The sequence below is a fragment of the Eleutherodactylus coqui genome, chromosome 10 (genome assembly GCF_035609145.1).
Source record: "Eleutherodactylus coqui strain aEleCoq1 chromosome 10, aEleCoq1.hap1, whole genome shotgun sequence".
Classification (NCBI taxonomy): domain Eukaryota; kingdom Metazoa; phylum Chordata; class Amphibia; order Anura; family Eleutherodactylidae; genus Eleutherodactylus; species Eleutherodactylus coqui.
The window spans coordinates 28,464,136-28,477,025 of record NC_089846.1 but is presented as its reverse complement, the minus strand read 5'-3'; the positions used below and the strand labels follow the sequence as shown (position 1 = coordinate 28,477,025).

The window sequence follows — 12,890 nt, the reverse complement described above, 5'->3', positions numbered from 1 at the left end:
TTTAACGCTATAGAATATACAGTTACGTCCTGCACGTATAGGATATGTATGAAGGGAGATCATGGAGTGTCTCGTTCCATATAATGCGGGTGCCAGCCGTTTCTCACAGCTGAACCCGCCCGTAACAGCTCTGATAAGCCACATGGCGTATCGGAGCTGTTAACCCTTTAAATCCCGCTGTCAGTTCTGACAGCACCTTTTTTAGCCAGAATTGCGCTTTTTTTAATCACCTCGTCTCCAAGAAAAAATATAATACAAAACCGATCAAAAAGCCGTATGCACTCTAGAATGGTACCAACGGAAACTACAAAAAATGAACCCTTGCACAACTATGTTGACAAAAAAATTTAAAAGTTATGGCTTTCGGGAGATTGCGACAGACAATAATTTACAGTAATAAATTAGTACAGCAAAAGAAGCTATAAATTTGGTATCCTAGTTTTCGTACTGACTCAGAATAAAGTTATCATGTCGTTTTTGTTGCAGCTTGTACGTTCCAGAAACAAGACGCACCCAAAGATGGCGGAATTTTGGTTTTTTTCCATTTCACTCCATTTAAAATTTTCTTAAGTTTTTCAGTGCATTATATGATACACTTAATAGTACCATTGAAAAATACAACTTGTCGCGCAAAAAACCACCCTCGGACATCTACTTCGATGGATAAATAAAAGGGTTATGATTTTTTAAAAGTGGGAAGGAAAAACTGAAAATCGGAAAAAAAGGGCCATGTCCTTAAGGGGTTAAACAATGTTAACCTTTAGGACAGTACGGTCCCACATAGCGGTTGTCACAGCGATGCGGCCGAAACAAAACTGCCGGTGATGCAGTTTTGTGCCTTGCCAATAAATGAAGTGTTCACAAGTTGTATGTTGCTATTGCCCAAGCGACCATTAACAATGAACAGCTAGTGAACACTTAAAGGGTTATTCTGGGCATTTAACCCCTTGCGGTATTTCTGACCTAGCTTCAGGATAGGTCATCAATAGTTAATTGACGGGGGTCCGACATTCTTGACCCCTGGCGTTCAGCTGATCTCAGCCATTGCACTCACTGCAGTGGGCCGGATGTTGACAGCACTGACCGCATTTGAGTCCGAGACAGAAGTGCAGGATAAAGGCTCACACCCACTTGCCTTTTTTTTAACGCTGCATTTTTTTAACGCATATTCCAATGAGACTTTCGAATGTTAAAAATACATTGTAAGTTTGTGCTTTGCGATTTTTGTGCGTTCTTAACATTAGAAAGTCCCATTGACAATCGCGTTAAAAAATGCAAGTGGGTAGGAGCCCTAAGGCAGGGTTTACACGGGACCCAAATCCTGCGGAAATCTCGCAGAATGATTGCATGGAAATACCGCGAGATTTCCGCGGGAGAAATGCAGCTTCAAAACCTGCGGCCTTTCGCCGCAAATTTTGAAGCGGCTTTGCCGCCTGCATTCCGCTGCAGCAATCTATCCCCATACAGAGGAGAGCAACTGCCGCGGAACGGGGAAAAGAATTGATATGCCGCAGCGTTGAAGTCCGCGAGGCGTGTCAATTTCAGAGCGGCTTGGCCGCAACAGATCGTCCGTCCGCAGCGTGTGGATGAGATTTTTGTGAATCTCATCCACTTTGCTGGCTGTCCCGGGATAAAAAGCCGTGGGCAGAATGTCTGTGCAGAAAGTCTGCATGGACAATCTGCGGCAATTACGCATCGTGTGAACCCAGCTGTACACGCTGCAGATTTCCACTGCAGATGCAGGCAGAGCTCCCCCGAGTGTCAGGAGGCACCTGGACTTATCAATCACAAATCCCACTGCTGGCCAAATAGTATCAGAGTTCTGCCTGTGCTTGCGACAGAGATCCACACTATGTGTGGGCATCCTAAGGCTGGGTTCACACATGGCGGAATTGCCCCAGAATTTCCCTGCCGAATTTCGCTGCGGCAAATCTGCCTGCTGCTGCTAATCCCGGGATTAGCCAGCCATGTGGACGAGATTTGTCAAACATCTTGTCCACATAGGGCAGACAATCCGTTGTGGCAAAGTCGGCATTAGCAGCATGTCAACTCTCTCTCTTTTTTGCCCCTTGCGGCCTCGCTCCGCTCTATGGAAGAGCCGGCCGAAACAGAAAAGCATGTGGTGAAGCCGCTCCACAACCCGCAGCTAAGTGCGAGCATTGTCCTTCGCGAGTACCTGCCCGCTCGGAAGAAAAGGTTCGGGTGTCGGCGCGGGTGAGCGGGGGGGAGAGAGGGAGAGAGAGATCTCCCCTCCGTGTCCCCCGCCGGCACCCGAACCTTTTCTTCCGAGCGGGCAGGTACTCGCTAAGGACAATGCTCGCTCATCTCTAGTTCAAGTGTCTTTACAAACGTTTTTGCTTTTATATCCATACATTTTTTGCATGTATGGCCCATACTGAAGCCTCTGCAAAAATTTCAGAATACACAGCCATGTAATGGAACTCTAAGGCTGGGTTCACACAGGGCGGATTTGCCGCAGAAATTCCGTGCAGAGTTTCGCTGTCGCAGATCAGCCTGCGGCCGCTAATCCCGGGATTGGCCAGCCATGAGATTTGTCACTAATCTTGTTCACACGGGACGGGCAATCTGTTGCGGCAAAGCCGTTGCTGCGGTGTGGATTTCCCGGCCGCACCATGTCTATTTTTTTTTTCTTCATTGCGGCCTCGCTCCTCTCAATGGGAGCGCCAGCTGCAGCAGAAAAGCATGTGGCCAAGCCGCTCCAAAACCCGTTGCTAAGTTTTTGAAGCTGCACTTTGCCGGCAGAAATCTTGCGGTTTTTCGCTGCTGATTATGAAACCAGTGATTGTCAGTGGTTTTCTTCCCATCTCCAATATTTTCACTGATGCGATGTTGAGAGAACAAAAAAAAATCGCTGGATGCGCTATCTTTCTGCAATGTACGATTTTATTTATTTATTTTTGTAAATGTTTTTTGTTTTGTTTTTTTAAATCTCCCATGTTTCCCCACGGAGCCTCCTTTTTATCGCATCGCAATGCAAGAAACGTGTTGTGATGCGAATTTAACATTGGAAAATGCTATTGATCTTTGCAATAAAAAATTGCGCATTTTTATCGCGTTTGGCAGCAATGGGATATGAGAGTATTCTGGTTTTACAAAAAAAACATTTTCTCGCGTCAAAATCGCGATTGCCTGCGTGAAACTAGCCTTACAGTAACCCCTCTGTGAATATTTCTTTATCAGAGAAGGGCTTGTCATGTTTCAGAAAGGAACATAATTGGTTACCCTGTAGCTGAACACCCAATGGATAAGGATATGAAATAAAACCTTTTTGCATTCCGTTTGATCTTAACGATATAAATACTGTTTTGATTGTAAGTCTGACACGGTTGTGTGTTTGTTTCAATTTCCATATTATTTTTATCTTTAGGGAGGAAAAGACAGAAGATTTAGATCAGAAAGATAAACCACCAAAACTCAGGAAAGTGAAAAGGGATAAAAAGAATGATGAAGACCAACCTGAAGAAGCCCATCCATCAGCACAGCAAGCAGAAGATCCTGGTGAAGGGGGAAGAGCAGAGGTACCAGAAAGCACAGAGGCTGCACCTATGGTGCCTGAAGCCTCTGCCTCCCCAAAACAAAGGCGCTCTGTTATTAGAGATAGGGGACCTATGTATGAAGACCCTACCCTTCCTGAAGGCTGGACAAGGAAATTAAAGCAAAGAAAGTCTGGACGATCTGCTGGAAAATATGATGTCTATTTGATAAAGTAAGTCGTCCAAATACTTGTCAGAATCCTAGAAATGTGAATGTATGTATTTAGTATGACAGTGCACTGACACCGTAGGTATAGTAAATTATAAGCTTGGGTGAATAATACTTACCTGGAATTCATTTACACTTAAAGGGGTTGTCTGGTTTAGAGCGCTAGGGGATGTTTTACGAACTGATAACCCCTTTTAAGTCTGGGTTCCCGAATATTTGGCTTGTTGTAGGTAGATGCCAGAGAGAAACTTATGCCAGAATTGACTCCATTGCTGTTCATGGCGTCTGGCACATCAGCTTTGATGCTGGATTCATCCCTGCAGCGGACAGAAAAACCGCAGCGCTTTTCTGCCATGAAATCACTGGCTGGGGGTCAGAAACTTTTCTCCTTAGGGAGAGGAACTATATACGGTGAGTGAGGAAACTCAAATGGCCATGCACGCTCCTCTGGGTAATATGCAGTCTCCTCACTCACCGTATATAGTTCCTCTACCTAAGAAGAAAAGATAGCGTTTCTGAATCCCGTCCCAGGCCTCTCACTAGCAAAGCCAGACCCCTACTGTACACTGATGAAGGCAAAAACCCTGAAACAGCTGTATGCACATGGAGTCTGGCTTTGCTTTTACTTTACGGTCATTGTAACAAGGCTTGTAAAAAAAAAAGTCTGACTTTGGCTTGAAGGAATGCTGCCTTTCAATAGGTGGCACTGTGGAGGATTTATCACTGGCTGGGCACAACCGATGTACGGGAATCCAGACCTAGTGGCTTTCCATCTCTGGAGCCATAGTAGTGAAAGATAGAGTTGAGTATTAAGGCAGTGGACTTGGCTGGTTGGGCATAGATCAGTGAGTGGCTATCATAAGGAGGGACAGATCACAGGCTATATACATCTAACTTTGTCCCACAGCGTTGAAGGGGATCTGTCAGCTTGAACTTGTTGTCCAAACTATATTATGCTATATGTATGACTATATAAACAGGGGTATCTGTCAATCACTGATAGGACCGCCCATTGGACTGTTCAGCTCATAATGTGCAGAGATATATACATATATAAAATACAAGTTATACTGAATCTTTCCCCATATGTATCGATCTGCTCCGCTCCCCCTGCTCTGTAACAGTTGGGCGGCAGGTTCAAGCTGCCGGATTCCCTTTAATATGCATCTACAGGTTTATCTTTCGGCTTACATAGTAACATTGTGGTAGAAGTGACCAGCCTTAGCTAACATTTACAGATAGTTTCCTTGTTGACTGACCAATCCTACTGGAATGTTTGGAGCATGCAGCTCTTTTTAGAGGAGATATAAATCTTATAGGTGTTGTACGCGGTATTTTATATAGGAGTAATTTGCCTTAGCGAGTACTCTCGCTCATCTCTAATTATAATTTATTTTTAATGAAAGTTTCACTTCGTCCTGTAATAAAAATGCATAGAATTAATCCTGAGAGATGCATACACACACCTGGATAAATAAATATGGCTCCGTTCTCTAGTTTCCATTTCAACAGGTTTTCTGTTGCTTTTTGATGCCAAGAATAGTCAGGCCTACTGCGCTATTCTTAGAAGGGGTGGAAATTTGACTGATGCATTATGAGCCAATAGGATTGGTTAGGATCCACTTTACAGTGTATTCGTCATAGTTGTCATACTTCCACTTTTATATATGGCCCCACAATGCAGTGACAGCATGCAGCGAAAGGCCACACGATCTTGCAGATAAAGCCGGCAAGATCGTGTGTCCTGGCAGTGGGGTTTCAGCCACATGCAGTCACCACATCAGTAACTCATACCCTTATGTTGTGAACAGAGTCTTACAACTGCAGTGCATGATATCTGCGGGGTGTCACATTCAGAACACATACCGGAGCAGTTTTATTAATCAAATTGTGCCTACCTTCTAGCTCAGATTGAGCCAGAATTTTGCTTGCATGCTGTGTGTGCAGCACATACTGTTAATCATTTTAGACCCTTTTTGAGACTCTAGACAACTGGGTGTGGTTGTGCCTTAATGAGACATGTGGCTTTCAAATTTAGTCAAGTGTCTAAAGATGTGTTACTTCTATCATACAGTGTTAGCTGTACATTTGGGGTGTCTAGTCTAGTTTTAAACTGTCTAAATTTAAGATCTTTGTAATAAATCTGCCCCACTGTGTAACCAGTCAAATGGCCCTAGTAGAGATGAGCGAACGTACTCGGATAAGCACTACGCGTCCGAGTAATGTGCTTTATCCGAGTACCTCCCCGCTCGTCCTGAAAGATTCGGGACGCGCTGCGGAGCGGGGAGCTGCAGGGGAGAGCGGGGAGGAACGGAGGGGAGATCTTTCTCTCCTTCTCTCCCGCCCGCTCTACCCCGCTCCCCGCTGCGACTCACCTGTCAGCAGCGGAGCGCCCCGAATCTTTCAGGACGAGCGGGGAGGTACTCGGATAAAGCACATTACTCGGACGAGTAGTGCTTATCCGAGTACGTTCGCTCATCTCTAGGCCCTAGTATTAAAAATGAACTCCTAGTTTAACCCCTTAAAAACCTGTCCACTTTGTTTTTTTTAATTTTTCTTACCACATTTCAATTTATAACTTTTTTTTTCTATCAACATAGTTGTAGGAGCTTCTGAGCGCTTTCCATACTCTCCCTTTGCACATCTGTGTAAATATACACAAGATGGTGGTAAGGGGTTAAAGGGTGTCTCTGTGACTTCAACATTGGCACCATCAACAAACACTGATGACCTATCTTAGGCCTTCAGTATTGATGTGCCAAATAGCTACCTGCAGTCTCATTTTCCCAGACATGGACTGAGCTTAAACCCATATATTACTATGTGTTCTGACTATCACTGTTAGAGTATTATCAATGCAGGCTAGTTTAAACAATGAAATACCATATATACATAGATTAATATTTGTTTATTCTTTTTCTTTCTTTTATTAGCCCGACTGGTAAAGCGTTTCGGTCCAAAGTTGAGCTTGTAGCGTACTTCGAAAAGGTAGGAGACACAACCCTTGATCCAAATGATTTTGACTTCACGGTAACTGGGAGAGGAAGTCCATCTCGGAGAGAGCAAAAACAGCCGAAAAAACCCAAAGTTTCTAAACCTGTTGGAACAGGTAGAGGAAGAGGAAGACCCAAAGGAAGTGTGAAAGCAAAGCCGGTTGTAAAGTTAGAGGGCGTCCAGGTTAAACGGGTTGTCGAAAAGACTCCAGGAAAGCTTTTGGTGAAAATGCCTTTTTCAGGAAATGAAGAATCAGATGCAACAACATCAGAGCAGGTCCTTGTAATCAAACGTCCAGGCCGTAAAAGAAAATCAGAAATTGATCCACCAATAGCACCAAAAAAACGGGGTCGTAAGCCAGGCAGTGTGATTGCGGCTGCTGCTGCTGCTGCAGCTGCTGCAGCAGAGGCAGCAAAGAAAAAAGCAATCAAAGAGTCTTCCATCAAACCGCTCTTAGAGACCGTATTACCAATAAAGAAACGCAAGACTCGGGAAACTGTGAGTGTAGATGTTACGGACACAGAGACCCCGGAGTATCCTTCCACCGTTATAGAAAAAAGTGTTATTAAAGTACCGAAACCTGAAAGTAAAAGCAAAGAAAGTAGTCCTAAAAGCAGGATCATCTTACCGAAAAAGGAACAACATCACCATCATTACCACCATCACCACCACCACTCTGAATCAAAAGCATCGACTACCAACCCAGAGCCAGAGACTTCAAAGGACAGCATAAGTGCCCAAGAGCCACAGGACTTAAGTGTCAAAATTTGCAAAGATGAGAAAATACCAGAAAATGACGGATGCGCTCAGGAGCCACCTAAGACTCAACCTGCAGATAAGTGCAGAAACCGAGGGGAAGGTGAACGAAAAGACATTGTTTCTTCATCTGTACAAAGGCCGACCAGGGAGGAACCAGTCGATACAAGAACACCAGTGACGGAGAGAGTTAGCTGACTTTAAAGAAGATTAACAAAAACAGTTAAAATATATAAAGGCAGCTGTTGTCTTTTCTCCTTGTGGGTAGGGCTCTGACAAAGCTTCCCTATAAATGAAGTAAAGAAAAGTCTATTTTTTTCCTCCTCTAGCTTGGAGTTTCGTAGCTTCGGGGTGGGAGTAAATGTCGAATGTGGATCTTTTTAATATCGACGAGCACAGTCAGTCAGGGGTGAAGACTTTTAACAGAGCCAGAAGCAGCTTTGCACTTTTTTATACTAAATAGGCTCCTTTGATCATGGCTTACTCTGCATCATACTACTGACCAAGGTGGGCTGTCTCCTTAACGTTTTAGGTATGCCAACTTAAGCTTTGCTCCTGTTTAGCACATTTAAATTTCTGTGCCATCTCTAGTGGGGTTCACTTTGCTGCAGATCAGTGTCTCAATATCTTACATAGTTACTCTCTCTGTGAACAAGATATAGACAGATGACTTAATCCAGACCACAGTATTGCCAAATGATCATTTCCCTTGCACTGAGCCAGGGCATACAGAAATGTTTAACTCCATTAGCAAAAAGGTTATTTTAACCAGTAATTTATTAAGTAATTCCTTCCCTGTTTAGTTTACGGTGACATCTGGTTTTGTCCTGCAGAGGTGTGTGTGTATACATAGAGATATATCTCTATCTATATATATATCTATATATGTGTGGATAGATAGATAGATATATCTCTTTCTATAGATAGATAGATATAGAGAGAGAAAGAGATCTATATATCTATCTATCTGCATATGTTGTTATTGTCACTACTCGTGATGAACTAAAGTGGGACTGGCATGAACACTCCACCAATTTCTTTGGTTATATATTTGTTGGAAACCCTAGTTTTTCACTTACCAAATCTCTGCATAATCCATGCTACAGATACAGCTCTGCAATAAGTTGTTCTATTGGGAGTGAAAATGTGAAGAGAATACAGTGTACAAGCCTTTTACCAACAGTGCAACTATATCTGTAGACATATCCATACCTGTATGTTCAGATATGATGGGAAAATGAGATGAAATGTTCTTCCAGTTAATGTAACAGAAGTAGCTTCTTTTCTCTAGTAATAAATAACATTGCACTGCTCTTCTCACCCATACAATCAAATCCAGAGTTGACGAGGATGAAGTCATGAAGCTAGGGATTTTTTTTTTCCATTTTTTTATATTTTATGTAGCTACAAATACATTAGTTTGATTTTTTTTCTATAATCTAGTCAAGATACATGAAGCTGCGAAACTCTAAGTGTTCTAGTTTTGTGACTTTTTATGTTGTTTTTCTTTCTTTGCAGTTTCATAAGGACTTCCTGTTAGAAACTAATTTCTATCTCTCTAGTATAGGATTCTGTACTGAAGCTCCATATTTCCACTTCACCTTATAAAAAAAAAATGAAAAAAAAACAACTCAAAACAGTAGCACTTGCTTAAGTGACACCTAGAAGTTTGTGGATGACCTTCTTCAGCAATATTTGTGAGAGTCTAAGACCCTGCTAACTGAGTGAATGTGACTTTTGTGTTCGCTTTATTTTTTTTCTTTCTTTTTGAAAATGTAACGTGAAGGCCTTTGTCATGATTTTTATTGGATATATATTTGTGAGGACGCTGTGAGTTTGCATGGGTTTTACTATTAGAAACGTGCATAACTCCTAGGAACTGCTGCATTTGTATGTATACATATAATTCTATATATATACATACATCTAATTATATCAGCATTTTAATTTACAAGAATTTTATGTATAGGTAAACAACATTGTATGTGTCAATGGGCAGACCGTGTCGACCATGTCTTTTTTTTTTTTTTTTTTTCTTCATGCTCATTCCAAAGCATTTTTCAAGTTATATAAAGAAAAAAAAAGAAGTATGTATATAATATAACTGAAAACCTGATTAATATGGTCATTTCATTACATAATCATGATGGTGGCATGGCAAACTTTGGAAGTCCTTATAAACCTGCACCTTACGTCTGTTCAGAAATGAAGAATACCATTGTTTACAGAGAAATCCATTGTATACATGTTACACGATAAGCACCTTGTGTATACTCCAATTGTTTTTAAGGATCGTTATAGACTCTCAGCATGAAACGTGTTAAAGGGAGGCAGTGCGATTGTCAGTTGTGCCCAATCTTCTCTTCTGCAGTTACTACAAAGAATCACGGCTTGAGCTCTACCCTTGTACAAACCTTTGGAATGAATTCACATTGTTATTTGCCATCAGGTGAGACTGTCTACGTTGTCTTCTTTCATTATAAAATGATTTTTTTTTTTTTTTTTTGACAAGCGGGAAATCGGTCAACTAGAAAAGCTGCTTCCGTATTTTCTGGGTAACACCACGTATCTCACAGCTCAGAGACTTTCTTTCTAGATCTGGAATGAGCCCGGCAGTGTCATCTTTTTATTTTTTTGTTTCTTTGCTTCCATAGGCTGCATGTTTGAAACAACACAGCCAACCGCTCTATAAATTGTGATATTTTGTTTTCCCAGGACTTTTTCCTTCTCAAGTGTTTTTGTTTATTGGGAGATGCGCACTTCTATGTTAAAAAAAAAAGAAGAAAAAATCAAGTGCCCTTCTCAGATGCCTTTTTTTTTCATAGAGAGCACTTTAGTTGTGTTGAGAATGCTGTCATCATAGGAAAGACTTTGCATCCATACTTTCAGATATCATGTGTGTAAATGTCTGCTTACTGAAATACACAAACCAACTCTGGCTTTGATCATTCATTTCATGTTTGTGCTACCAAAATTTACATTGGAGGTGGTTTGGTGTTAGAGATCATATCACTTATATGACATGTTGCTTTGTAGATGTTTTTTAGCCCGGTATTAGGTAATGTTTACATCTGTGGTGGAGACTTCCCTGAAAATGTAGCACTGACTGCATGAGTCGGTGGGTCTCAAGTGCCGCTGGTGTCGTATCGCATGACAGATCCAATGCTGCATTGTGGTTCCCTTCGATAATGGAAACCATGTATGCAAATGGAAGATGCAATAAATGCCTCTGCAATACCACTTATTCCAACAGGTGGGGCAACAGAGGCATTTTTTCCCCATTCTCCACTTGCATCCCTTTTTTTTTTCCAGGGAGCCATACAGGGATACCATTTTGGTGGTCTCCCTAAGGAGAAACAGTCCCGTCCCTCCAGACTCTAATGGAAACCACAATGCAGGTGGGAACAGAGCCTAAATCACATAGAGCCCAGCTGGAATTCATAGTCTACCTTGTAAATATGAAAAATTTCATTAACTTATGGTTCCATGACATGAATGGTTGTCAAAAGACAGGCACTTGAAATTTATTACACTTTTTCTTCCTTAAAGGGGAATATTACTTTGTAAATTACTCTCATTAAACTTTTTACCAAAGGTGCTAGCAGATGCACATGCGGACACATTCAGAACTAGTAGATTTGTTGCAGATTTTCAGTGGATTATGAGTGTAACACACATGGCTTTTGTCATGGATTCACTGCAAGTTTGCAGGAGACAACTTCTACTTTTCTACATCTGAACATAGTTTTAAGGTGCGCCTTCAGTCAAACCTGAAATCCTAATTCTCTAAATGCACCATGTTTGTGGTCTATGGCAGAGGGATACACTTGATTAAGAAGAGAAATGTACAAATGTATCTTGTGACATATACCTAGTTTCTATAGACCAAACTTTAGCCTAGACCAAACTTTTGACCTATACCTAGTTTCTATAGACCAAACTTTAGCTTATAAAGTGTCACTTTAGCTTGTCTGTGGCTTACTTCTGGATAATGTTGAAAACTACAATCTGAACAGTTTCTTGTTTGAACGAGCCAACAATGTATCTGCTGTATAAACAGGCTGCCCGAGCCAAGTCCGACATAATTCGCTCGTTCAAACGATAAATCATTTGGCATAAACTGACCCTAAAGCCTCATTTACATCTGTGTTAGGGCTTTCTGTCTCTGTTTCATTTTTGGAGCAGCAAAAGAAAATTAAATTTATCTTCCCCCCCCTCCATTGATTTTAGTGGGTTTTCAAAAAACGGAATGCTTTAAGCTTGCTTCCGGTTAGTTTTGTTTACGCTTTTTTTTAATGGAAGAAATAGTGCGGTCCGCTCTGTCTGTTCCAGTAAAAAAATATATCAATTGGTAAAAAAAAACGTTTACTTCAGTTTTTCTGGTCCAGAAACGAAAGCGACAGAAAGCACTAAAGCGGGTGTAAAGGAGCGCTTATTGTGTCTGCAGGGGGCTGAGTCTGAGGTTACCTGGTCCATCACTTTTTGTAATAAGTGAAATGAGAGTAATTTATTGGAGACAGCAAAGCACTTTAAAAGGTGGAGCAAAAGGCAACACAAAGGGTTTTCTAATTGCATAAAAACAATTATACGGTGTGGTGATGTTTCCCTTCCGAAGGTCCACAGATGAGATATTTAGAATGATATGAGAACATACAGTTTAACAGGGATTCTGATTATGTCAGTAAAGATGCTTTCAGACTATCATATTTGAAATCCATATTTAATCCATGTTTTACGGAGCTAATGAAAATCTATAGAGAGATTCACGTGTGGTTTGTTTGTTTTTTTCACGTCCATGTTTAAAACACTCGTGCTACTTTTTGCTATGTTTTTAATGAAAAATACTCCCCTTACAGACTATATTAAGTGATTAAAATACAGAGGCATCCGTATTGCATCTATAATTGACCTGTGTTTGCATTCATACATATTATTTTCTATTGGGCACAAAACATCTGTTTTGGCCCAGTATATAATAAAACCAATGAAGGCAAATATGGATAAAATACTGCTGACTCACTAACGCGATTTTTGGCAGTTTCCATGTGTTTTTTTTTTTTTGTTTGTTTTTTTTTTAGTAAACTCCGAAGTGGAATCAGAAGAAATGGGAAATATAAAGGAAGAACTTGTATTTCTCCTTTCTGCTGGATCCACCTCTAACTTGGGATAAAAACTGCGGTGATTTTTTTTTTTCATGCAAAATACTGGGGCACATTTTTAAAAAAATGACTTTTACTATTTTACAACTTCTTAAAAAAGTGGTCAAAGCTTAGTATTCAGGGGCATTGCAGTTTGTGGCCAATTAGATTTACATTAATGCTGTAAAATTTCATATTTGGCGCACAGACGGCCCAAAGTTGTGGTAAACGTATTAAAAGGCCTGCACCTCGTAATACGTTTCGTGCATTTTACGCAAG

General features: G+C 41.1%; 1 protein-coding gene across 1 annotated transcript in view; it reads left to right on the top strand.

The window, feature by feature from the left end:
• MECP2 (methyl-CpG binding protein 2) overlaps nt 1–12,244 on the top strand; it is a 59,715-nt gene extending 47,471 nt beyond the window's left edge. The window contains exons 2-3 of the mRNA XM_066580734.1: nt 3,389–3,727; nt 6,657–12,244. Of these exons, the coding sequence (XP_066436831.1) occupies nt 3,389–3,727; nt 6,657–7,671 (1,354 nt within the window). The 3' untranslated portion in view covers nt 7,672–12,244. The remainder of the gene's footprint in view (nt 1–3,388; nt 3,728–6,656) is intronic.
• Nucleotides 12,245–12,890: the final 646 nt, after the last annotated feature.